General features: G+C 38.2%; 1 protein-coding gene across 4 annotated transcripts in view; it reads right to left on the bottom strand.

Annotated features, from left to right (window-relative positions):
* Positions 1-26,611, bottom strand: part of ect2 (epithelial cell transforming 2) — an 85,068-nt gene that overhangs the window by 37,867 nt on the left and 20,590 nt on the right. For 2 of the 4 annotated variants that reach the window (XM_043702207.1, XM_043702206.1), the window contains 11 exons: positions 25,689-25,868; positions 24,570-24,656; positions 17,646-17,753; positions 15,297-15,370; positions 13,358-13,488; positions 12,487-12,599; positions 10,044-10,106; positions 8,816-9,032; positions 6,757-7,626; positions 6,330-6,466; positions 845-964 (listed from right to left, as the gene is read on the bottom strand). In XM_043702207.1, the coding sequence (XP_043558142.1) occupies positions 845-964; positions 6,330-6,466; positions 6,757-7,626; positions 8,816-9,032; positions 10,044-10,106; positions 12,487-12,599; positions 13,358-13,488; positions 15,297-15,370; positions 17,646-17,753; positions 24,570-24,656; positions 25,689-25,868 (2,100 nt within the window). The remainder of the gene's footprint in view (positions 1-844; positions 965-6,329; positions 6,467-6,756; positions 7,627-8,815; positions 9,033-10,043; positions 10,107-12,486; positions 12,600-13,357; positions 13,489-15,296; positions 15,371-17,645; positions 17,754-24,569; positions 24,657-25,688; positions 25,869-26,611) is intronic. The other 2 variants (XM_043702208.1, XM_043702209.1) reach the window with 1 other exon arrangement.

Raw genomic sequence — 26,611 nt, 5'->3', positions numbered from 1 at the left:
CTCACCATGGCCTCCTTCCACTTATCGCATTTCCAACACCCCTCCCCCAAGACCCTCCTCCCTACCTTTTATCTTAGCCTGCTGGACACACATTCCTCATTCCTGAAGGGCTCTTGCCCGAAACGTCGATTCTCCTGCTCCTTGAATGCTGCCTGACCTGCTGCGCTTTTCCAGCTACACATTTTCAGGTTAGTCTTGGAAGACTAAAGGATTATCAATGTTTTATAAACTGTTATACCTTAGTATGGAGTTGGGTGTTTATAGGTAGTTAATTGGCATTTCAAGCTGGACACAAGGCCCAAATGATTCATTTGATTATGAAAATTCTCTTTTACTTTGAGATTGCAACAGTCCAGGGTCTCTCGTATCAGGGACAAGCGTTTTCAAAAGACTGAAAAACTCTAACTTAACTGGAGAAAAATGACATTTTTATTCAATATGCAGTTCAAAAGAAAGTCAAATTCATCTCAAAAATGTTCATTCCATTTCTTTTCATGTAGATGCCGCAAGACATGCTGAGTTTCTCCAGCACTCTTAACAATATAGATGTTTAAAGTTGTTCTAATAAAAGTGTCAAGATAAAAATGACTTGTAGGGCTCAGTGGCACAGAGGTTGAATTCAAAATCTATCCCCCCCAGAAGCATGACATAATGTTCCCAAACAGGTTGATTAGCAATACTGGGAAAAAAATTACTTAATTAACTCACATGCTCTGTAAATATTAATTTTCAAGTCTTCCTCATGAATTGGAAATTAATACCCCAATTAGTATTTTAATACAAATTGCAGTTCATGATTGTCTGCATAGTATCTCGGTATTTTCTGTACAGAAGTTTTACTTACCTTAATTTTTGTGTGTACATCCAAAATATCTGGAATACTGCCAAATATTGTTTTTATTTCTTCTTGCGCAAGAATAGGACCTCCAAGTTGGCCCTCTTTTTCCAAAGGAACCTTAAATAGCTAACAAAGGATAAACAATTTAAGTTTTATCTGCACACAATTTTATAAATTCATGATATATTTACAAATGGAATGAATAGAAACTGTGCAAGCAAAAAAAAAAATGTGTATTATTTTGGACAATATTTGGATTACTTCACTTTAATTACAAACCACCAGATGATAGAACATCAAGTCAACCAGTGTGCCATTTACTATAAGCATCTAACCAAAAGTGGGGGAATGATCATCTCGTGGTAATGCCTCAGATCTGGAGCAACTAAGCCCAAGGTTGCAGGTTAAAAGTCCCACTACTGCAGTTGGTACAGTTTCAGTTCAGTAAATAAAAATATCTACAATGCAACAGTTGCCTCAGTAATGGCTATCATACCACCATCATTGATTGTTGTGAAAGTTTATCTGGCTCACCCACACAAAGAAGAATAAAAAAACCCCACTCATCTCTACCTGATCTAGCCTACGTAAGACGCCACACCTACAACAATGTGGCTCACTCTTAACTACCTTCTGAAATGACCTAGCCATTCAAAACGAAAAACAGGGAGAAGCAACAAAATACCAACCTGGCCAGCAGTGTCCACATCCCAGGATATGCTTTGGTTCTGTTCGCCGAGCTGGAAGTTTTTGTTGCAAACGTTTCGTCCCCTGTCTAGGTGACATCCTCAGTGCTTGGGAGCCTCCTGTGAAGCGCTTCTGTGGGGTTTCCTCCGGCATTTATAGTGGCCTATCCCTGCCGCTTCCGGTTGTCAGTTTCAGCTGTCCGTTGTAGTGGCCGGTATATTGGGTCCAGGTCGATGTGTTTGTTGATGGAGTTTGTGGATGAGTGCCATGCTTCTAGGAATCCCCTGGCTGTTCTTTGTTTGGCTTGCCCTATAATGGTAGTGCCCTTTCCCGGCCACTACAGCGGACAGCTGAAACTAACAACTGGAAGCGGCAGGGACAGGCCACTATAAACACCGGAGGAAACATCAAAGAAGCGCTTCGCAGGAGGCTCCCAAGCACTGATGATGTCGCCTAGCCAGGGGACGAAACGTTTGCAACAAAAACATCCTGCGGCACGTCCTCGTTCCGTTGTCTTTCTCTTAGGCATCTGTTGATGAAATTGCGAGGATATCAGTTTTTGGCGAATACCTTGTATTCCTCTTCCTCTTTTTGCAGTTCTGGTGTGCTGCAGTGTGTTGTGGCCCTTTTGAATAGTGTCTTGATGCAACTTCGTTTGTGTGTATCGGGGTGGTTGCTTTCATAGTTCAGGACTTGGTCTGTGTGTGTGGTTTTCTTGTGTACCTTTGTGGTGAATTCTCCGTTTGGTGTTCTCTGTACCATCACGTCTAGGAATGGGAGTTGGTTGTCCTTTTCTTCCTCTCTCCACAAACTCCATCAACAAACACATCGACCTGGACCCAATATACCGGCCACTACAGCGGACAGCTGAAACTGACAACCGGAAGCAGCAGGGACAGGCCACTATAAATACCGGAGGAAACACCACAGAAGCGCTTCACAGGAGGCTCCCAAGCACTGAGGATGTCACCTAGACAGGGGACGAAACGTTTGCAACAAAAACTTCCAGCTCGGCGAACAGAACCACAACAACGAGCACCCGAGCTACAAATCTTCTCACAAACTTTGAACTCCCAGGATATGTAAACTAATCGGAAAGATGTGCTTTAATTAGAACATATTGACTAATCAATATGCCTTCAAGAATCATTGTGCCAAAATGTTTTGTATTCAAGGACACTTGGAATATATGATGCTTAAGGAACATGGGAACAGGAGAAGGCCAGTGTGTCAAGCCTGCCTCACCATTCAACATGGTAATGGTTGATTGAACACTTCAATGCCTCTTCTTACTCACTCATCCACACATCCCCATAGCCTTGGGCATCAAGTATGTTTATGGCAGAGATTCGTAATCAGAAATCCATACTCTATAGAACAGAGCTCCAAAGGTTCACCATCCTCAGAATAAATTATTTCTCTTTATCTCGACCAAAATGGCATTACCCTTATTTTTAAAAATCATATGTTTGGTCCTAAACACCCCAAAAAAGGAAACATCATACTTGCATCTATCATCTCCTTTAAATATTTTGTAGGTTCTCTCATTTTTCAAAATACGAGAAAATTCAGGTCCCATTTGCCCAATCTCTTTTCATAGGACAGTCCTGTCACCACAGGAACAGCAAACCTACGTCACACTCACCCAACAGCACTCTCTTTATACAAGATGAAGGGACCAAAACTGCAGTATCCCAGATGCAATTCAACCAAGCTCCTATATAACTGAAGCCAGGCTTTAGTACTCCTCTGCTCAAATTCTCTTGCAATTAAGGCCCCCATTAGCCTTCCTACTAGCTTACTACACCTGCTTGATAGTTTTCAGTGACTTATTGACAAGGATACCGAGGTCCCTCCATACATCTATACTTTTAAACTCCTTATGTAAGAAATATCAGCAAATCAGTTTCTCCTACCAAAGTTAGTAAAATATCATTTGGGGGAATAAAAGTGAGGTTATCTGCCATGCTTTTTCCCCATTCACACAGCCTTTCCAAATCCACCCAAAGTTGCTTTACATCTTTCTACATTTCTAATCTTTGTATCATCTGCAAATTTGGTCCTCAACTCCAAATCATTAATGTATAGCTTGTGAACTGCTCGTGAGCTGCTGGGGCACCAAGTACTGATCCTTACTCTATTGGTCACAGTCTACCTTTGGAGAGAATGACCAGTTTATTCCTACTGTTTTCTGCCTGTTGGTCAATCATGTTATGTACCAGGTCAGACATTTAGCCCACAACCTAACTTTTCAAATTGTTTTAAGCAGATGCAAGGTGACTATCCCAAGAGCAATATAGCTGGTCAAACCACTGTTTTAAACAAAATAGAATTTATTTACACATGAAGAAAAGAAAACCAAATTTAGAATAACACAGCTATTTAAAAACCCAATCAACATGAAAACGCAACCTGACAAAAAGCTGTTCCAATATCCTGGAACATCCTTTAACACAATCCTTGGTAAAAAGGAAAATTAAAACATAGGTTCTTACAGGAAAGAGGACCAGCATGGGGCTGTTTCTTTGGGTCCCCAGCTAAAACCAACCCAAAACTAGAATTAAACCTGAAATGGGAGAACTAGCCACTCCTCTTTCATTGTTCAAGTGTTTAAAAAAAAATCCTGAAAACCTTTTGATTGTTGACTTAGGCAGCATCTGTTAGCCATTATTAAAGTAGCCAGTTCAGACATTTTGGCACCTATGCCTTTATAACTCCTCCGGAAAGGAGGTCAAGGACAGATTAACCTTATTAAAATTATCAGTATAGTCACAACCAATCAATCAATCAACCCACCCACGTTAGTATTTTCCCTCATTGTTTGTGGTTTAACATTTTTCTAACCAGCCCCCAAATGTTTACATTCATCAGCTCTTCTTTACCAACTTTATTCATAACACCTTCAAAACCTCAAGTCTATCAAATGATTTCATAATCTGTAATTTCATGCTATGTGCAATCAAATCATTAAGAAGCAAAAAAAAAGTGTTTATTTATCCCATCCTTCAGAATAAATTCCAGCATCTTGCCTAGCACCAATGTCAGATTAACAGATCTATAGCTCGGTTTTCTCTTGCTCCCTTCTTAAATACAGATGGCATTTTCTATCTTCCAATGCACTAGAATCATTTCAGAATTAACAGTGTTTTAGAAGATAATCACCAATGCATCAACTACTTCTACAGCTGTCTGCAACATCCTAGGAATATAGACAACATTAAGTTCAAGGGATTTATCAACTATCAGCTCTATAGACACCTCCAATACAATTTAATTATTAATGTTAATTTTAATCAACTTCCCATTCTCCCCATTCACCTGGATGTCCAGTTCTGGGAGATTTCTTCCACCTTCCTCAGTGAAAACAGAGGCAAAGTAATCTTTTTAGCGATGCTGACATTTCTATTCCCCAGTATATACATACATAGAAATTTTGGGAGAACTTATTTGGTAGAAAGTTACTAACTTTTGGCTAAACATGCAAATTTATCTTAAAAACTTCACATTGGATAACAAGCTGAGATGTCAAAATGAGAATCCGCTTTGAATGGAAGCAGATACTAATGCACAAAAAAATTGCCAAAAATGCAAATTCCAATGCTTTCAAAAGTGAGTAACAGTATTTGTAGACAGATTTTAAAAAATAAGCAAACTTCGGAAAGAATTTGCATTTATATAGCACTTGTAATCTCAATGTCCAAAGTGCTTCAAAACCAATAATGTAATCGACTTGTATTTGCTGTTGCTGCTAATTTAAGTGCAGCAAGGTGATATTTGTAAACTCATTTTGGTGAAGTCCATCGAAGAATAAACAATAGCTCGGACACCAGAATACACTCGCTTTTTTTTGAATAGTGCTATTGAGTTGAATTTTCACATCTGCGGGAGTAAGAGACTTCAGTTTAATATTTAATAAAAATGGTAGCACTTCCAGCAAGGCTTCTTCAGTTCTGCAGCAAGGTGTCATGATAGATTATGTGCTCAAGTTTCTGGAGCAGAAATTAAATCCAGGAACTTTTGACTGGAATGCTGTTAACTGAGCTACAGCTGACACTCGAGGGGACAATGAGTGGGGTTATTGTTGCTAAGATTGTTACTTCTTGGAGAAATTTTATAAAATATCAATAAACGAGATGACTGCCAATTCTACATCTAGCAAGGTATTACTTGCATTCTACTAAAACTACGGATTAAAAAAAAAGCAAATCTTGTTTGATGCCAGGAAACAAAAGCTGTATGCCCTTTGACCCACAAAGCCAAAAACGTGGTTTATATTGCATTACATTCTAAAAAGGTTGTAGTACCATGGCCTAGCACAATTTGGTTAAGGTGCAGTAGAATAGTAGAACAAACAAAAAGTCAGAATCTGAACACTGCAGATATCTTAGAGTTGTGGGACTAGAAGTTTCACAACAGAGATCAGGAAGGCCAAAGCCAGGCAGTGAGTTAAAGACAAAGATGAGAATTGAAAAATCAAGGTATTGCTTGACCAGATCAGTGACCAGAGGCGACAGGCAAAAATTATCTAGTGCAAGTTATGACAGAGCAGCAGAGTTTTAGATGACCTCAATTGGGAGAGGGTAAAATCTATTCAGACGCTGGGAGAAATGCACAGCTTTTTTTTTTGCTGGTTGAACTGTAAATAGAATATCATTACCTACAGCACACAGATTGCAGTGGTTCTGGAAGGCAGTTTACCACACCTTCTCAAGGGCAATTAAGGACAGACAATAAATGCTGGTCAGCTTCAGAGGTCCATGCCCCACGGGCAGTGTAAATAATAAAAACAGACAAGTGACCCTACCTGAATAATGGTCGTTAAAATGTCAACATAGTTGCTTTCTGTCTGGTACAGTTCCATTGCAACTTGCCACCGTGCAGACTGCTTTGCAGGAATAGCTGCACAACATTTCGAAGATTTTATGCTAGACTTGGGAGTTTCTGTAGGATGGAAAAACAATTTTCAATTAAAACAGTATATAGCAACAGCACTAAATATAGATATAATTTCTCCCTCCAGTAGGCAGAAATTTTTTTTGAATAAAACAAAAAAGGTGAAATGCCACAAAAGCTCAAACCTAAAATTGCTCTGCATAAAGTACAAATTCTTTGAAGCACGCTACTTATTTTAGGCTTAAATGAGAATTAAACAACCCTATTTTTTTTGCTGTACAAAAAACACCATGAAACAATTGCAAAAATGTTCTTACTAGTAATATCCCAAAAGGTACCTTCGCTATAAAGTGCACTGACATCCCACAAAGTAAAGCTTTGAGCCGCAGAACATTCAGAGACTGAAGACATTTCTACATCCTGCAGGTTTTCAATCATGCTGCTTTGTTGAAATTCATCATTCTCATTTTTCTCAAAATACTGTTGCATTTGCTTATCAGCTATTGCCACCTCTAATTCTAGAAATTGTGCTTTAACCACATTGGAAAATGCATCAACGTGACATTTTTGTAACATGCCAAAATCTCCATCTTTATCCAAATTGCCTCGAGTTGGAAGCCTCTCTTCCTGATCACATGATTCAATATCCATATTTTTGGCAGTGGTACTCTGTTGAAATTCTGTCAAATGCATTTCAATAACTTGCGACAAGTCAGTAGTCTTCCTAAAGTTTGCTAAATTATCGACTGCATTTGTTTTGTGAAGTCCTTCAGCTACCTCAACATCAAGCTTTTCTGTAGTGCAGGAAGAAGCATCCATTTCAATCACAGTGTTGCTGCACAGGACGTTTCCCTCAGTAACTTCTAGAAATTCTACAAAAGCTTTCCTTTGAAATGTTTCTCCTTCTTGTGTTGTGTCTCTAACCTCAAGCATATTTTCAGGCTCAAAAGTTAATTTTACCTTTGAAGTGTTAATAGGGGAACTAAATATATTATGTTCATATTCTTCTTTCTTTTGAAGAAATTCTAGACATTTAGCATGTTGTCCTATTTCTGAGTTGATATGACTAATAAGCTTGCCAGACTTTTTTCCATTTTTGGACCATCTCTGAACTCGGCAGTTATGGAATGGTTTGCCACCTTGCACAAACGTGCCCTGCTGTCTATCACTTGTTCTATGCCTCTTTGCTATCCTGTTCATTTCATATTCTGAAAGAAAAAAGAACTAAATGAGACTGGTTATTCCTTCTAAAATAAGTTATTTTAGAAAATTATCAACTTATTTAATTAAAAGACTGCTGCTTTAGTAGAATCCAAATAATGAAAATAACAGGGATGCAAGATAGGAATAATGCAACAGATTGTCCAATTACTTTAAAGAGAGTACAATTTATTAACACAATTTAATTTTGCTTACAAAAGAGTCAGTGATACCACAGATGCAAAATGTGTTGACTTTGCGAAAACAATAATTGTTTTTCCAGACTTGGGGATATCAAGAAAAGGGAATAGACAATGGTGTTCCCAAAGTTCTACATCAGAAATAGAGGTGGTTGTAATACAGGCAGACAGTAATCTGCAGTGAGTACAAACAGCACAAATTCTACGTCTGCAGATGGTAAAAAACCCAATGCCATTTGAGAAAGGGGACGAAAAGGAGCAAACTGGTCACAGATTGTCGAAACAGGAATACATAGAAATTTAATGCAGAGAAAAATGTAAAAATTTAAAAAGAAAGAAAGAAATAAGTGAAACAACATAAATTAAAATGATAATTAAACTAAATTAATTAGTTAATTTAAAGGGACTGCAAGAACAGAGACTTGGTGTATAGACAGGAAGACAGTAAGAACACTTCGAGTATAGCATCCTTGACTTTATAAAAGCAAGGAATTGTGCTAACCTAACTTAAAATACTGGTTAGACATCAAGCTATGTTCAGCACTGGATAATAACCCACACAGAGAAAGAGGTCAAACGTTAAGAGAATTAAATATTAGAATGGTATCAAGAATGAAGGAATTGAGAAGAGACACCATATCTCTACCATCGGGTTCTCTAGAGTACAGAAAATTGATTAGTGACAGGAAGGTCAGGAATATCAGGACACAAATTTAAGGTGATAATAAAAAAAAAAAGGAGCTGCATGATTCCAAATGTTGAAGTGATAGTAAAATCAAATTGAACACCAACATTCCAGAAGGGCATCTGCTAAGTATCATAAGCAAAGAACAAGTATTGACAGAGTTATTGGAAATGAGTACAATTGTAAAACTAATTGAACAGCACATTTGAAATAATCAACATAGAATGAAATAATGATCATCTTAGTGAGAGGTAATTCTTATTTCAAAATAGTTTTTTTATAATAAAATGAAAACAAAAAAAATCAACCAACCTCCACATGAGTCCGGCGTGTTAGAGATGTCCAGCAAAGATCCCAGTGAAATGGAAGCTTCTGCTGAAGGCCTTTTGCGTGGAGGGAAAGGCGAGAAGCTGTCAGTCTCTCTTGTAAACTGTGTCAGTGTATCCCGCAAGCGGCGCCTCTTGCGCATGCTATTTGGTGTGCTCAGTGAAAGCAAAGATACAGATGTCTTCAGAGTTGGACTTTCTGACTGTAATTAGAGACAAAAGCCTTATTACAGCTGAACAGCTCTAGAAAAAGTGGATCAGTATAGAGTCATTGAGTCACACAGCACAGAAACAAACTCTTCAGTCCAACACGTCCATGCCAACTAAGTTTTCCAAACTAAACTAGTTCTATTTGCCTGCATTTGGCTCATATTCCACTAAACACTTCCTATTCATGCATCTTTAGAAGTGTCTTTTAAATGTTTTAACTGTACTTGCATCTACCACTTCATTTGGCAGTTCATTCCACATACGAACCACCCTGAGAAAATTGCCTCTCAGGTCTCTTAAATCTCTCTCCTTTTACCTTAAAAATATGCCCTTTAGTTTTGAACTCCCCTACCCAGAGAAAAGAAATTTTCTATTCAACTTGTCTGTACCCCTTGTGATTTTATGAATGTCCAAGGTCACCTTTCCTGCACTCCAATGAAGGGAGTCCCAACCTAATCAGTCTCTCCTTATAACTCAAACCCTCCAGTCATAGAAACGTACTGCATGGAAACAGACCCTTTGGTCCAACTTGTGCATGCCAACCAGATATCCTGGATAAGTCTAGACCTATTTGCCAGGATATGGCTCATACTCCTTTAAATCTTTTGTATTCACATACCCATTCAAATACCTTCTAAAATGTTATAATTGTGACATCTTCCACCATTTCCTCTGGCATCTCATTCCATACACACATCACCCTCTGCATGAAAAAGTTACCCCTCGGGTCCCTTTTAAATCTTTCCCCTCTCATCTTAAATCTATGACCTCCAGTTTCTGACTCCGCCACCCCAGAGAAAAGATTTGTATTTACCCTAACCATGCTCCTCATGTATTAAAACCTCTAAAAGGTCAACCCTTAGCCTCCAGTGCTCCAAAAGAAACTCCTTCCAGCCAATTCAGCCTCTCCTTATAGCTCAATTCTTCCAACCCTAGCAACATTTTGTAAATCTTTTCTGAACCTCTCCAACTTAATTATATAGTTAGAAATAAATTTGGTATACCTCTTCAAACAAGTACATTGATTCACCAGCTCTGGCATCCATCTGTATACTTCCCCAGAACCACTGAAAACAAGACAGATTGTTAATAGTGATAACACTAAAGAACTAAATCCAGACCGCATTACCTGATATGAACTTAATTAAATGAAGTCTGTGAACAAAGGAAGAGAAATATGCCATTCAACCCATCAATGCTGATCGGTCATTCAGTTAGATCAAGGTTGTTCAGATTGTGGTCTGTCATTTTGCTGTATGGTCCCTATTATCATTTATATCCTTGCCCAAAGCTTTATCAAACAATGTCTTGAATAAATTCAGTGAACCAAACTTCATTGCTTTTTGGGGAAGAGAATTCATGGATTAAATGACTCAAAAGATTATCCCTCATCACAATCTTAAAAAGAAATCTCTTTCTTAAAGTGTCACCTGGTTCTAGAGTATCTCAAAAGAAAAAACATCCTATATTTATCTTCCAGAAGTCCCTTCAGAATCTTCAGTTTCAATAAGATCACTTGACATATTCAAAGCTTCACTGGATACAGGTCCAAACTATTCAATACCCTTCATCCAAGGAATGAGATGCGCAAATATTCTCTAAATAACTGCAGACATTTCATTTCTTTGTGCACAATAGTCGAGACGTAATCTCAAAAAAGGTTCTGTACAGCCACAGTATAGCTTATCTAATTATATATTCCTTTTCCCTTGCAATATACAGCAACATTCAATTTACCTACACCCATGGCTATAAAGTGGAATTTTATAAGTGGGTTACAGTTATAGCTAAGCAGAATTAAATTGTTCATAATTGTTTACTTGTAGTTCGAGTCTATTTACTTGCAAAAAAAAAAAAACACTTGTTGTTAAGTATACAAACCTACTTTTTCAACAGCATCTAAAAAGACAAGTTGGAGTTCTACATACTTTTTAACCATCTTCAACTTACGTGACAACCCGGGGAATAGTGGGGCTGAATTTCCAATGTACCCTAGTGAGGCACACTCTGCAAAAAAATCAATAATACACAGCTTTTCGATTCCTAACCAAAGTGGAAAAGTTTGCAGTTTTCACATTATATCCCATGTCAGTCACTAGAACTCTCTATACCTATTTGCAGATTCTCTAACTCCTCTTGACAATTACAGAGGAATCTCAATTATCCAGCATTTGATTATCCGAATATCGGATTATCTCGCAAGGTCCCGATGCTTGGCTAAACGATGTTATCTGGCATTCGATTAACCGAATGAAATACTCCCCGACTGTGTTCTTCAGATAATCGAGGTTCATCTGTAATTAAATTCTCATTGTCATCAAAAAAAGGTACCGTATGTTCAGACCTTTCATCCAAGTCACTGACATGGACTGTAAGTCAGTTGTAGCCCTACAGGTGACCCTTCTGCTACTTCACTAGTTACAACCTATCAACCTGAAAACTTTCATCTCTCCTCTTTGCTACCTTTTAGCTAACATTTTCTATCCTCTGGTAACTCAAAATGGCACAGGATTGTAGCTACAAAACACTTCAAGATATGTGACAATAAAAGTTATTCAATAAAATCATTCATATTAGAATATGTCACCCCTACAAACTGAGCTCTTATTTTGTGTAGTCATCCTTGATATGGCATCTTGTCAAAAGCTTACTACAATTTCAATACACCACAACTCCAGGTTCCCTTCTACCTTGCTTCAGTTAATCAAACGTCATTTCCTTTTCAGAAACCAAGTTGGATCTGCCAGATTGTACTGAGATTTTAAATGCCCTTCTATAATCTGACAGTAGATTCCAGCATTTTCCCTATGACACCATCTAACTGGCCTGTAGTTTTCTGCGTCACCTGCTCAAAAAAGGTCTGCCAATACAATTGCATTGTCCTACCTCTTAATCTAGATTCTCAGGGCACATTTACATTTAATATGAAGAGGTGCTCACTAAAGATTATCATAAGTATCAGTCTTTGATCAGTACTTCACATCTTCAAATACTATCAAGTTACAATTAGCATTGCCAAAATGTTCTTTTGCTAAGAGGTTACTGATTAATCATTTACAGTGTGCAAATCTGCATAAATTAATGCAATATCACTGAAAAGACTCACCTTGCACTTTGCACTGAAGCAAGGTAGAAGGGAACCTGGAGTTGTGGTGTATTAAAATTGTAGTAAGCTTTTGACAAGATGAGGTTGATTTCAGCTATCACTGGGACATACGTTAACAAGGTAAATAAAAACCTTAAGCTTCTTCAAATAAATTCAATTCTAAGACAGTAACAGAGTTTCAGTTTTCACTCAAACTGGCACATTGCAACTGTCATCAAAAACTCACAAAAAGAGTGTTGTGGCAGGTGTGGCGCTGGTTTATTTAACACTTGAGTCCAAACTACTTTGCTTTCACATTATATCAATTTAAGGCACAAATATGCTAAAGAGACATGTCTCACCTCCTGTTTTACAACAAACAGTTTTTTGATGGGTTCAAATGGCAGCTGTTTTATTGTATTCTCCACCACAAGGTGAGTGCATGCATCATCACCAAGAGGCAAGTATCTTCCTCCTGGAAAACAAGGGTAAGCATGTTGCCAAATTTGTGTTACTTGCAATGTCAGATCTTCCACAATATTGTGCAAATAATCCATGGTCAGGAATACGGTTTCAAACAGCATTCAAATATCTACTGCATTATGGACAGCTCCAGATTAGGGTCTCGCAAAGCAGTGTTTATCATAGAACACCTGCAATGTGAAAGCAGGCCATTAGGCCCATCGAGTCCACACCAACCCTCCAAAAAGCATACCATCCAGGCCCATCCCCTAACCTATCCCAGCAACCCTGCATTTCTCAAGGCAAATCCACCTAGCCTGTTCATCCTTGCCCCTACAGGCAATTTAACATGGCCAGTCTCCTAATCTGCACATCTTTGACCTATGTGAGGAAACTTACGTAGACACTGGGAGAATGTGCAAACTCCATAGAGACAGACAGACAGTCGCCAGAGGGTTGAATCAAACTCAAGTCCCTGGCGCTGTGAGGCAACAGTGCTATCTGCTGCTCTAATGCTACCAAATCTTTATAGAATAATTTTTTTTTAAATTTCAAAAATTAAGAATGGATCAAAAGTAACCTTCAAAAATCACCAACACGCATCAGTTGCGACAAATATGATGCTCAGAACAAGTTTTGTACAGAAAGAAAAAAAAAGTTTAAATTACACAAGGCCCACTATGTTCTTTCAGAAATGACTGCATTCAAAACTTTAACAAATTGCCAAGAAGAAAACTCTAAAGTGATTGTTCTCATATGTCCTCCACAGACCTTGCATTTCAGTCATTTCTTCCATAGTTCGGAGTTCTTCATCTGGGAATCCCAGAAAAGATAACACACAGTCTTGAAATGGGGGCACCTTGAACTCATTTCGAAACACTTCATCGGCAATATGAAAATCACTACAGAACAAAGCAACTATTAATCACAAGCAAATAACTTTCACAACTTCTGATTCATGACAGGAACACTCAAAATTGATGCATTTTTCTTAATGACCAAAGTATGACAGGACAGACTTGTTATAGACTTTACTTTGAAATACTATAGATAGTGCCTTTTATCCAAGAACGAGAGGTTTTTTTTGTTTTCTGAAGAGTATCCAATTTGGGAGCAGGCATCTGGATATATAGGTTTGTTTGCCCACAATAAGATTACCAAAGGGACAAATTACAGTTTTGGGAATTCTCTCCAATGGCACATTAACAGGGCTTGCAAACCTTTAAAAGAATCAAAACTGTCAGCATTTAAAAATTAGCCCTGTTTGACCATGTCCTTTCCAAAGCAATTTTCTTTTACCATATCCACGTTTGCCTATTTTTCAAAAATAATCAAGATCTTAAAATGTCCACATGATTACTGGCTTTATCTATTGATTCCATTTGCATTGAGGGTTTAACACGCACATTAAATCATTTGCTCACACAACCTTCAGTAAATATTACATTGTACCTTTTGCATCTGCAACAAGCTAACAGCTGAATGCTGAGCATAACCTAAAATTGTCTTAGCTGACCCCAGGCTCAGTCTATTTGATCTTCTCCATTGATTCTACACAAATCTACTTAAATGAAAACATTGGCAAATTAAGCTATAATACATTCAATGATCCTAAGAAGAGTAAGATGTCCAGAGGAGGTTGAACCTTGCAAAGAGACTTCAGACTGTCTATGGGTTAAAAAAAAAGAGATAACAGTAGATGGAACAAACTGTCTCTGAAGATCTCTCTGAAGGGTCAATGAACCTTAAGTGTTAATTCTGCTTTCTCTCCACTGATAAGGTCAGACCAGCTAAGTTTTCCCAGTAAATTCTGTTTCTGTTTCAGATTTCCAGCATCTACGATTCTTTGGACTTGTGCATCCATATTATAACTGCATTTTGCTCTACATTTAAAATGTACTGTCTGGGTGTCTTATAAACTATTCCCATTGTGGCTGACATTTACTATTTCCTAATTATACCCCAATTAAGTCAGTCCTCGGAGGCATACCTAATGACATTTAACAATTCTACCCTAACACTTTTTCAACCTCAGAGTCTTTCAAAATGAAAAGCATCATTTAGTTTAGGTTAAGTTACAGTCACAGTCACCTTGCATCCATATCTTTGTATTGGCCATCAGGTCATATATCTTAAATTTTTGTGTTAACAATTCATCAATTTTGTTATCAATGCTGCATACATTCAAAAGCAGAATGCTTTTGCCTTTTTATAATTTCCAGTAAATCTTTCATTTCACAACTTAAAAATAGATTTAACAAGGTTTAAACACCTGAAGAGTCATTGTGGCTTTCTAGACTATCTATATTTTACATTAAAAAAGGTAAATTCTACATTGATTTGACATGGTTTGTATTACTTAGACAATTTCTACTATTCCAAACAATTTTTTAAAAACTGAACCATTATGTTCCATGAATTATAAAATTGAGATACAAAGCTCTGCACTGTAAATGCAATGTGGAATATAATTTATTTTAAATGCATTGAAATCCTTAAAACTTCAGTATACATGAACAAGTACAAAAAAAAATCAAATAGAACATTTCTGCACTGCTCAAAATGCATAGTCTTGATATTATTTCTACATTTACAACTGAAATTTTTCATACAATCCCACACCCTCAGAATTCAAAAAGGCTGCATAGCATCAATTTCATTCAATAAAACTGCCTTCTATTTAAAATTATAGTAAACTTGGAAAACTCACATTTCATTCCTTCTTTCCCAAGCCGAATAAATCCAATCTGCTCTCATGATAGGAGTGCCCATACTTACAGCAGCCTGCAATCAAGACAGCATATATGAATTTTCAACATACAGATTCCCCAAAAGATGTCTTTACCAGCATCAACTGACACAAGACCCAATCTAAAAAAAGGTTAGTGTAATTGCAAGAGCATAAAAATTGGCATCAAACTGATCAACTGGATGGAGAAAGAGAAGAAATGTGTAAGAATCATCATAAGAGCAATGATCTTATAGTTAAAGTGTACTTGCATAGATCTACTACTACTACTACTACTACTACTACAACTGTTAACATAATGGTCATGTTTTCACATGCCAACCCAGTGGCATTAAGTAATTTGAAGGGGAGACAGTAGTGTCACATGACAGGACCAAAGACCCAGGTTAATGCTCTGGTTTCACAAGTTCAAATTTCAACATAGCATCTGGTGGAACTTAATTCAATTCTACCAGGTCTGGACTGGAAACAGTCATAGATTGATGCAAGAGCCCATATGATTCCCCAATGTCTTCAAGGAAAAGCCATCTGCCATCCTGGTCTGGCCCAGGTAACTTCAGAGCATGTAATCTCCAAATGCTCAAGGGCAATTAGAGAATGGCAACATGCTAGCCTAACCAGAAATATACATATCCCCAAAAAAGGTAATAAAAAAAACTATAAACACAAACCACAAGAGATCAAAAGATTGTCAAAACAAACCAAGAACTCACTACTCTGCTACAACTGAGACAATCCCATAATAAACCTCTGGTACTGTGAGCTTTTGTTACTCATACTCAACTTGCTTGCACCCAAATAACATTGATCTAAGCCATCAAACTACTGTTTCAGACAGATTAATAAGAAGTCTGTTTTCAGTTGTCTTTCCTTATGCAAACATTTTACATCTGCCCTCAGCAAAAGCCACCAGCTGTAGATGTTCCAAAGTGCAGATTGCTTTCATTCTACCCTTTCAGAAATTTGTAAAAAAAATTTTGAAACCAAAAACTGCAACCCTTAGTCTGCATACATTAGTGGGCTGATATGTAGTGAAGGTTATGACTCAAGGGTTGCCATCACCCAGGGAATGATTATAAAACAAAATCAGATTAGGGAAGAAACTTGTGCATCATTTGTTGTGCATAAACAAAAGAAAAAGAGAGATTTCAGTGTACGTCTACTGATCAGTAAAGATAGCAGGGCAGGTAGGTAAAAAGTTGTCAAGAATACACAAGGGATACTTTCTTTTATTGGTTAACGCTTAGAGTATGAGATCAGCAAAGTTAGGACTGTGTGAAACAACAGTCATTAGACAGCAGCTAAAGTACTGCCAAATGGTCCTTGTCATAATATAGGAAAAGTATGATCAGAAGAGATGGGTACAGAGGAGGTTTACATTGACATTGACAAGAAGGGAGAATTTTAGCTCTAAGGAAAGATTCACCAAATTGAATTCATCTGTCACTTTTCTGCACACCTGACTAAGCTGGGATTTGACAGAATATAGGAGACAGAAGAGATTTTATGTGCAAAAAATAAAAAACTGAGGTGCTGGATTAAGAAGGACTTCTTTCTTGAAAAAGAGGTCAGCAATTGGGGCAAAGATTTAGAAATTGGTCGAAGTATTAGAAGGGAATTGAGCAGTAATTTTTCTATTTAGGGGGTGCAGAACTCACCATCTAAAGACATTGCAGTTGAATGAGAAATTTTCATATTTAAAAAGACTTGAGTATGCACTTCAGTCTTGAGGACAGCACACCAAGAGCTGGAGATTGGGGCGAGAATGAATAGCTACCCCAAGGCTAACACAGATAGGACAGGCTTAATCACCTCCTTCCAATCAGTACATTTTTCTATTGCATTGGATTTGCTAACCTGCATCAACTGAACAGGTTGAAGTAGTATTTTCTGTCTGACCTTTCCCCAGCTGTTGCTTTGTACACTGCACCCCTCCTCCTTCAGCATCCTAAAGTCAAACCCCACAATCTTGCAAAACAACACATACATCGCTTGAAATTGTTCTACGCATGTTCTTATTCCATCTAGCTAGTTTTCTAATAATTCAGCGGCTTGCTGCATTTCCAGTCCTTTCCCAACTGATTAGCAAATTTGATAAATTTGGAGTGAGATTGTGTACTGTATGGATAGGATAAATTAGAAACATTTTAGGAAACCATATTTCAAGCATCCTCTTTCTCCCACCACAACACATCAAATAAATTAACATTCTTTACCAATCTTCAGCCATTCCACTGATTTGTTAAAAATCTCAGCTTTTGAGAGAAAAGCTTCAATGTACAAAAAATGATCAAAAATATTTGTGCGTACCCGGAACTTGTCACTCTGAGTAGAATTGGCCACAAGATGAGTTATTTTACCAGTATATTCTTTCCGAATGGTTGCTCCCATATGATGTGCCAGGGTAACAAGAACAAGCTGCAGGTTAAAAAGAAGACAATGGAAAAGTAGTTTTCAAACAAAATAATTCTGTTACCTATCTATGAATGGGAAATGAGGATTTATAGGCTATTACATGGACTAAGGGTTGTTTAACAGAAAATAAAAATCAGGATGAAGGAACCTTTTCAAAGTGGAACGGCTCCAGTAGCAAAGTGCTACAATGATTAGTCTGAAAGCATTAAATTTAAACTACCAACATCAATGAATTGGAGAAAGAGGCAGAGTGTAACAAATATACTACAGAAATTGCATGTCTTGTTAAGCAGAAGAAGGAGGCTTGTGTTGGTGAGGCAAGATGGTTCAGATGAGGCGATGGAGAGTTACAGATCAGCTAGGAAGGATTTAAAGTGAGTTATGAGGAGCAGAGAGGACACAAACAGTCTTTAGCAAATAGACTAAAAGAGAACCCCAAAGCTTTCTATCGGTATGAGAGGAATAAGAGGATGACTAGGGTAGGAAAAGGGCCAAAGATAGAAGTGGGAAGTTGAAGGTGGACCCTGTGGAGATCGGAGAGGTGCTAAACGAACATTTCTCATCGGTTTTCAATTAGGAAAAGGAGAATATTGTAGAGGAGCAGAATGAGGTACGAGATATTAGACTATAAAGGATCTAGGTTAGTTTTGAACTGGTGTTATTAATTCTAGAAGTGAAAGGAGACAAGTCCCCTGGGCCGGATGGGATTTATCCGAGGATTCTCTGGGAAGCTAGGGAGGAGATAGCAGAGCCTTTGGCTTTGATATTTGAGTCATCATTGCCTACAGGTTTAGTACCAGAGGACTGGAGGATTGCAAATGTTGTACCGTTGTTCAAGGGCAGTAGAAATGACCCAGGTAATTATAGACCAGTGAGCCTTACTTCTGTTGTAAGAAAGGTTTTGGAAAGGATGATAAGAGATGCGATTTATAATCATCTAGCAAGCAACAATTTGATTTCAGATAGTAAACATGGTTTCATCAAGGGCAGGTCGTGTCTCACAAACCTCTGAGTTTTTTGAGAAGGTGACCAAGCATGTAGACAAGAGTAGGTCAATTGACGTGGTATACATGGACTCCAGTCAAGCCTTTGATAAGGTTCCCCATGATAGGCTGATGGAGAAAATGCAGAGGCATGGGATTGAGGGGGATTTAGCAGTTTGGATTAGAATCTGGCTTTCTGAAAGTAGGCAGCGAGTGGTGGTTGATGGAAAATATTCAGCCTGGAGTCCCGTTACTAGTGGTGTGCCACAAGGATCTGTTTTGGGACCACTGCTGTTTGTCATTTTTATAAATGACTTAGACACAGGCATAGGTGGATGGATTAGTAAGTTTGCAGATGACACTAAAGTCGGTGGAGTAGTGGACAGTGTGGAAGAACGTTATAGGTTGCAGGGGGACTTGGATAAACTGCAGAATTGGGTTGAGAGGTGGCAAATGGAGCTCAATGCAGCTAAATGTGAAGTGATGCACTTTGGGAAGAATAACAGGAAGGCAGAGTACTGGGTCAATGGAAAGATTTTTGGTAGTGTGGATGTGCAGAGGATTCTTGGGGTCCATGTACATAGATCTCTGAAAGTTGCCATCCAGGTTGATAGTGCTGTTAAGGCAGCATACAGCGTGTTAGGTTTCATTAGTAGAGCGATTGAGTCCCGAAGCCACAATATCATGCTGCAACTAAACAAAACACTAGTGCGGCCACACTTGAAATATTGTGTACAGTTCTGATCGCCCCATTACAGGAAGGATGTGGAAGCATTGGAAAAGGTGCAGAGGAGATTTACCAGGATGTTGCCTGATCTGGAGGGAAGGTCTTACGAGGAAAGGCTGAAAAACTTGGGTCTGTTCTCATTGGAAACAAGGCTAAGAGGGGATTTGATAGAGACATACAAGATGATCAGAGGATTGGATAGGGTAGACAGCGAAAGTCTTTTTCCTAGGATGATGACATCAGCTTGTACGAGGGGGCATAACTACAAATTGAGGGGTGATAGATTTAAGACAGATGTCAGAGGCAAGTTCTTTACGCAGAGAGTGGTAAGGGTGTGGAATGCCCTACCTGCCAATGTGGTTAACTCAGCCACATTACGGAGATTTAAACAATCCTTGGATAAGCACATGGATGATGATGAGATAGTGTAGGGGAACGACCTGAGAATAGTTCACAGGTTGGTGCAACATTGATGGCCGAAGGGCCTGTTCTGAGCTGTATCATTCTATGTTCTATATCCAGATTTACTGCTGACCAAAATAGTTAGGAGACCATGTTGGGATAAGGACATAGGAATCTGAATTATGATAAAAATTGGTTGACTGGCTGTGCAAAAATTTCAGCCTAGCAGCATTGAAAGTCTAACTACAGTAGAGACTGCAGTGGCCTCAGAGAGGAAATTCACCATCACCTTCATAAGGGAGCTAGGTTCATGCTGTCCTGACAGCAACACCAGTGTTCCAAAGGTGAGAAAAATGTCAAAATTAGATTTGCTGCCTTAAAATTGCTTGTTACACTTTCTTTTGTTTCGTGCACAAGAACACCCATATCCCTCTTGTCGGGAGAGCCAAAAGGCAGACTATTTTGTAAATAGAGTAGACTCCAATAAAGTGAACACAAGGTATTTGACCTCACTTTCCTATATTAAACATGCATCTGCCAAGTTTTTGCCACTCACTCAGTCAACCAATTTATCTCACCTCTGGAAGAACCTGAACCGCTTTGGGCACTGTATCAAGGAAGGATGTGGGGATCTAAAGCTTACAGAATACAGAGAGGGCTGGATAAAGTGGATGTGGAAAAGATGTTTCCAAAAGTAGGAATGACAAGCACCAAAGCGCACATTGTCAAAGTGAAGGGACAATCCTTTAGAATGGAGAGGAGGAGGAATATCTTGAAGCTAGAGAGAACTATTGCTGAAGAGGGCTGTGGAGGCCAAGTCACGGTGTTTATTTAAAAATAGAAATAAACATGTTCTTGATTAATAAGGGAAATGGGATTAAGTGATATAGCAGTGTAATGGCAGAGTGGACTCGATGGGCCAGATGGCTTAATTCAGCTATGTATCATCTTTTGGCCTTGCAGATTCCTATATCCTTTTCACAACAAGCCTTCCTATCTAATTACTACTACAGACTGGAGTTTACAAATTCAGAAGTGTAGGTACAACTGTGTATTGGTGATGCTGCATTTGGGATTATCTTGCAAAGTTTTATTCCCTGTATGTAAACAAAAGATATATTGCTATCACTTTCTGTGGATTGCCACCTTGCTGTGGAGATGTTGGAATGTTTCGCTGATCTGAGAGCAAAGCGGTCAGGAGTTCTTAACCCCTGGTAGGGTGATCCTGCTTTTAAAAAAAGGTCAGAGAGGAGTAACCAGGCAAAGTGCAATCCAAAACAAGTCCTTTGCAGCAATTCAGGTGGAGGACATTAGGTGTGATGACAGACAAGGCTGCAGCAGCCACAGCAAGATCTCCAGTTGAATATTTCTTGCCACTGGAACTGGATTTACCTTCTGTTAAGTATTGTACCTGATATCCATTAAAAAACCTCTCTCAAAAGGGGATTACCTGGAGGAATTCAACCTCCAGCCCACAACGAATTGGTGAGAGAGCAAAGTGGACAGGATTGAAAGATCTGGAATTCCCTAGCTTTGGATTGGCAGGTAGGTAGTAGCATTTGACTCAGTTGATTGGTTTTCTTCATTTCTGAAGAAGGTGAGGATCAAACTCCCTACTCAAGGAAGGCATTCAAATGACAACAATGACCAAGGGAACACTTCAAAGATTACCAAAAGGCTTAGCTCAGGCAGTGCAGTTATCACTGCCTGAGAGTTACTTACCTCCTATTTGAAGAAATAATTATTCAAGAACAACCATCGGCAAGAGGAAGTACAGAAAAAGAATTTGAAAAAAGTAATGCTAGCGATCAAAGTCAAAGACCAATTCCACCTCCAGAAATACCTGCTAAATATTTGGTTGAAGATGCAGCTTTACGATTAGGTTCAATTTCACAAGCACCCACAGAATCTATAACCAGTGACACACTTTCTCAAGTGAACATCATACTCTGAGTCATTACCAACAATTCTGGTATTGGAGACAGTTCAAAATGAGATTCACTCAGCTGATTCCTGGGATAAATCAACTGACTATCAAGAACAGCTAAACACATTAGGCTTTTATTCATGAGGAGTTTCGAAAAATGAGGGGTGATCTAATTGAAACATATAAAAGTTCTGATGCAGCTTGACAGGATAGATATTGAAAAGCTGTTTCCATTATTGGGGGAAATCTTAAACAAGAGGATAGGAGTTCTAGAATAAGGGGACACTAAATTCAAACAGAGATGCAATGGAATTTTTTTCTCCAAGCAGGTATTGAATTTCTGGAATTCTGTTGTGGAGGAGAGATCACAAAAGTTTAAAGAGGATGCAGAACAATTTTTGAAATATCAGAGAGGTTGAAGACTATGACGAGCTAGCACAAAAGAGATGAAGCTTGGGGCCTACTGAATGGCTGAGAATTTTGAGTCGTTAATTGGCCAACTCCTACATCTATTCCTTACATTGAGGACCCTCAGGCTTTGCCACTGTCCAGCAGTTATGAGGTTCTTGCAAGTTCAGTGAGAGTGAGGACTAAGGAGAGAGGAGCAAAACGAGCATAGCACCCTGTTACAGACATTCATTCAAGTTGGCAAGGACAAATAGGAATATAGTAGCAGAAGGGGACAATTAGAGTGACAGATATGGTTTTCTATAACAGTTAGCACAAATCAGTGGTGGGTAACTTATTGGAGGGGATGCTCAGAAATAGGATTTACATGTGTTTGAAAGGCAAGGACCAATTAGGGATATTCAGTATGGCTGTGTATGTGGGAACTCATTTTCTCACTAACTTGATTGAGTTTGTTTTGAGGATGTGACCGAGATGATACAAGAGGGTAGAGTGGAGACATTGTCTGGATAGACTTTAACAAGGCCTTCAACAAGGTTGCACATGGTAGAGTGCTAGTAGTAAGGTCTCACAGGATCCAGGGAGAGCTAGCTAACTGGATCAAAACTGACTTGACAATAGGAGATAGAGGTGGTGGTAGCAGGATGATTTTTTTTAGACTGAAGGCCTGTGACTAGTTGTATTTCACAGGAATCAGTGCTGGAACTACTGTTGTTGGTCATATATTCTCATCCAAACTGTTAATATACAAGATGCATAGTCAGTAAATTTGCTGATGTCAGAAAGGTTGATGGTATAGTGGACAATCTAAGAGTACAATCTAAGAGCTGGGTTAATAGGCCGAGGACAGGCAGATGGAGTTTAAGTTAGATAAATCATCGCAAGACAAACCAAGGCAGGGCTTATACAATTAATGGTAGGACCCTGGGGAATGTTGTTGAAGAGAAAGACCTAGGGGTTCAGATATATAATTCTTTTAATGTGGCACACAGGTGGTGATGAAAGCGGAGTTTGGCAAGCTTGCCTTCATCGGTCAGACCATTGAGTATAGGACTTGGGATGTCACATGTGGCTTTACAGGACATTGACGAGGTCACTTTTGCATACAATTTTGGTCACCCTGTTATAAGAAAGATGTTATTAAATTGGAAAGATTACAGAAAAATATTTATAAAGATATTACCAGGACTGGAGAGTTTGAATTAGAAGGGAGATGCTTGGATCTTTTTGCCTAGACCGTAGGAAGCTGAGGGATGACCTTATACGGTGAATAGCAAAGGTCTCCCCTTGGGTAAGAGTCCAAAACTAGATGGTATAGATTGAAGGTGCGAGAGGAAAAATTTAAAAGGGGCCTGAGGGGAAATGTTTTCCACACAGAGGATAGTGCTTAATTGAAAATGAACTGCCAGAGGAAGTGGTAGATGCAGTTAGAACATTTAGACAGGTACATGAATAGGAAGGGATGAGAGCGATATCGGCCAAATGCAGACAAATGGGACTATTTAGTTTGGGAAACCCTAGTTGGCATGTATACTGGACCAAAGGATCTGTTTCTGTCCTGTGTGACTCAATGACATTAAGTCTTGAATGTTTTGTTGCTTGTCTGGTGCAAAGTTTTAGGACATTTCCTCAGGGCTGGAGGAGAGAAGGGATCCATTTGTTGCCACCCATGTTGGCACTAACAACAAAGGACTCTAAGAAAGGGACAATAGGCTTACAAAGCATAAGTATGCAGCCGCATAGCGAGACAACTATTTTAGATCATGATACCCAGAGTCAAACAGGAAGTAACAAAAGTGCACAAACATTTACAAAGCAAATTAAGTCAAAAAAGAAAAAAAAAAAGCACAATTAATGGCTCTTTACTTAAATCAAAAGTATTCATAATGATTATGAATTAACAGTACAAGGAGGTTAATGGAAAGAGAGAGATGAAAAGTTGTTGAGGTGAAATCACTGAAATTAAAAACAACAGGTAGATAGCCTTCAATACCTTGGTAATTTGAGAATCTATGAGAAGCTGACATGACAGAGAGAAGACCTTGAGTAGATCAGCCATGATCTTGTTGGATAGCAGGACAGGTTTGAGAAGCTGAACAGTCTAGTTCTGCTCCTGTTTCTTATGCTCTTCATGAACTGTTCAGGAAATTTTGAAATTTGAAGAAATGCTTTCTGAATACCACATGATTGCAACTTAAAATGGGGAAGAAAACAACAGTCCTGGAAATACAGCATGGATTTGCAGTGTACACATGTTGCTTCATATGGTTAACAGTGTGTCAATGCTCATTAATAGGAGTCTTTGTCGTGCAAAACTCCATGGTCACCACAAAATTTGTCAATTGAACTTCAGCTAAAAGAAAAAGTCTCACCATCTTCTCCTTCTTGAATCCAGTGAAACACAAGACCAGATCCAACATACTTGTGCAGTACAGTGGCCGTGATGAAAAAGGCAAAGGCTACATAGGACATAGGAGTTTCATAAAAATTAGTTTAATACATTATTTCGAAAATTGATTTTAATGTAAGAGATATTTTTAAACTCTATTCTCTTTAAAACGTGATTCGGTCACCTTGTCAAGTTATAAATTCAATGTGTCTCCGAACACATCTCCACAAGACAAAAAGCAAAAGGTGGACAATAGCTTTTTCTAAACAAAATTATTTTCTTATCAACTCTGGCAAAAATCCTCAAATACAGAGTTACAGTTAATCATACGTTCATCTGATGTTGCATTTATATTGTAAACATACACTTTGGATTTAAAATTGCAACACCACTTACAAGTCGCTGCTTTGGAAATTGCTAATTCAGCGTTGAAGTATGTGGTACTACAAATATGCAGCAAGGGCATTCACCCATGCAGAGGTAGAATATTCACAGGAGTTATAAAATACTAACGATTAGTTATCTTTCTGCTTATGCCAGTCTTTGGGCCATTTAAATTTCTTCCAGTACATGGATTAAATTTCTCAAAGCAGCTTGCTCAGTCAATGTAAATCTGCAACCAAATAGGTGCACTGGCTATAATTTGCAGTATTCATTGCTCAAATTGAACTGATAATGATACATAGCTCTGGGGTCTCAAGATCCTGACAATTTACACACTGAACTCTTGATTTAGCAAAATGCTTGAGAGCTTCTCCCCAACTGCAACAAATCAGGTTATTTTGGCATCTTCCTCCAAATCATCGGATTCCAGCATTTAATATAGAAAGCACTTCAATAGTGCTGGGACATTGTTGATTAGTGAAGGAACTGGAGAATGTGTCACTGAGAAAACTAGCTTTTGACTCTGAAGTAAACAGATCACAAGTATGCTTACATGATTAAAATTAAACCAAAAAAAAAAGCCTCAAATTCGAGAAACCACTTTGTTAATAAATATAAGAGGAGGCTTCTGTCCTCTTTTGCCTCATCTCTCTCACAGATTAGATGTTATTTCAATTTTTGCTTTTGAAACACAACTACATTGATTTTTAAACCATACCTCCCCTTTCCTTGCACAGTGCAATACAACAGGAGGCCCCAGGATTCGAGCATTCTTCTTGTGCAAGGTCTCATAAGTTTGGCCTTCAAATTCTTCTAACACAAATATAGTCGCAAGCTCAATATTTTCATTATCAAAATCTTGGATCCCATCCAATTTAACAAATGGTTGCTTGATTTTCTAAAATCGTGAAAGAAAAACAAATCATAAATACAAATGCTGTATCTTATGACCCATACTGAAAGAAAAATAACCATTAATTTTGTAAATTGCATTTTAATTCCACAATTTGGGATTTAGAGAAGTTTAAGAATCATTTGTTATAGGACTTTTGTTTTTGCAATCAACTGCAACGTAAATGTAGTTGGATATCTGAACCACAGATATAAAAATTTTAAAAATTAAATAGCTTTAGTTCCTCTCAGGTACAAGGCACATACCAAAACTAACTTGATGTACATATTTACCAACATAAAAAGTTCTTTGATAGTCATCATGTCTCTTGAAAATCAATGACATTGTCCACAAAGTCCTCGTGGGCAATGCACCAAGATTTGCTTAAGTATGCAATGTTTACATCTACAATATATAATGATTCTTTCAAAGTGAAGATGTACATGGAATGCTTTTGCAATGAATATACACATCAGGCATGAAATTAAAAGAACAGCGAATTTTCAAAAATGCTCCTTGATTAAGGGACTGCAGACATGCACAGTACAAATCATAAAACATTTCAGTTTCCAAATGTAGTGCTCTAAAACTGATACTGTAGCCTAAGTGAATGAATATAGGCAAGTCCAATATAAAATTACATATGTTAAATTTCAAGAGCGAAAACTGATTTCCATTCACATGAATGTTAATTAGTTTTGCAATTAAGTAAAATCATGGTCTTCAGGATAAATTATATATAACAAATT

The sequence above is a fragment of the Chiloscyllium plagiosum genome, chromosome 13 (genome assembly GCF_004010195.1).
Source record: "Chiloscyllium plagiosum isolate BGI_BamShark_2017 chromosome 13, ASM401019v2, whole genome shotgun sequence".
Classification (NCBI taxonomy): Eukaryota; Metazoa; Chordata; class Chondrichthyes; order Orectolobiformes; family Hemiscylliidae; genus Chiloscyllium; species Chiloscyllium plagiosum.
This window is presented reverse-complemented; position numbering and strand designations above follow the sequence as displayed.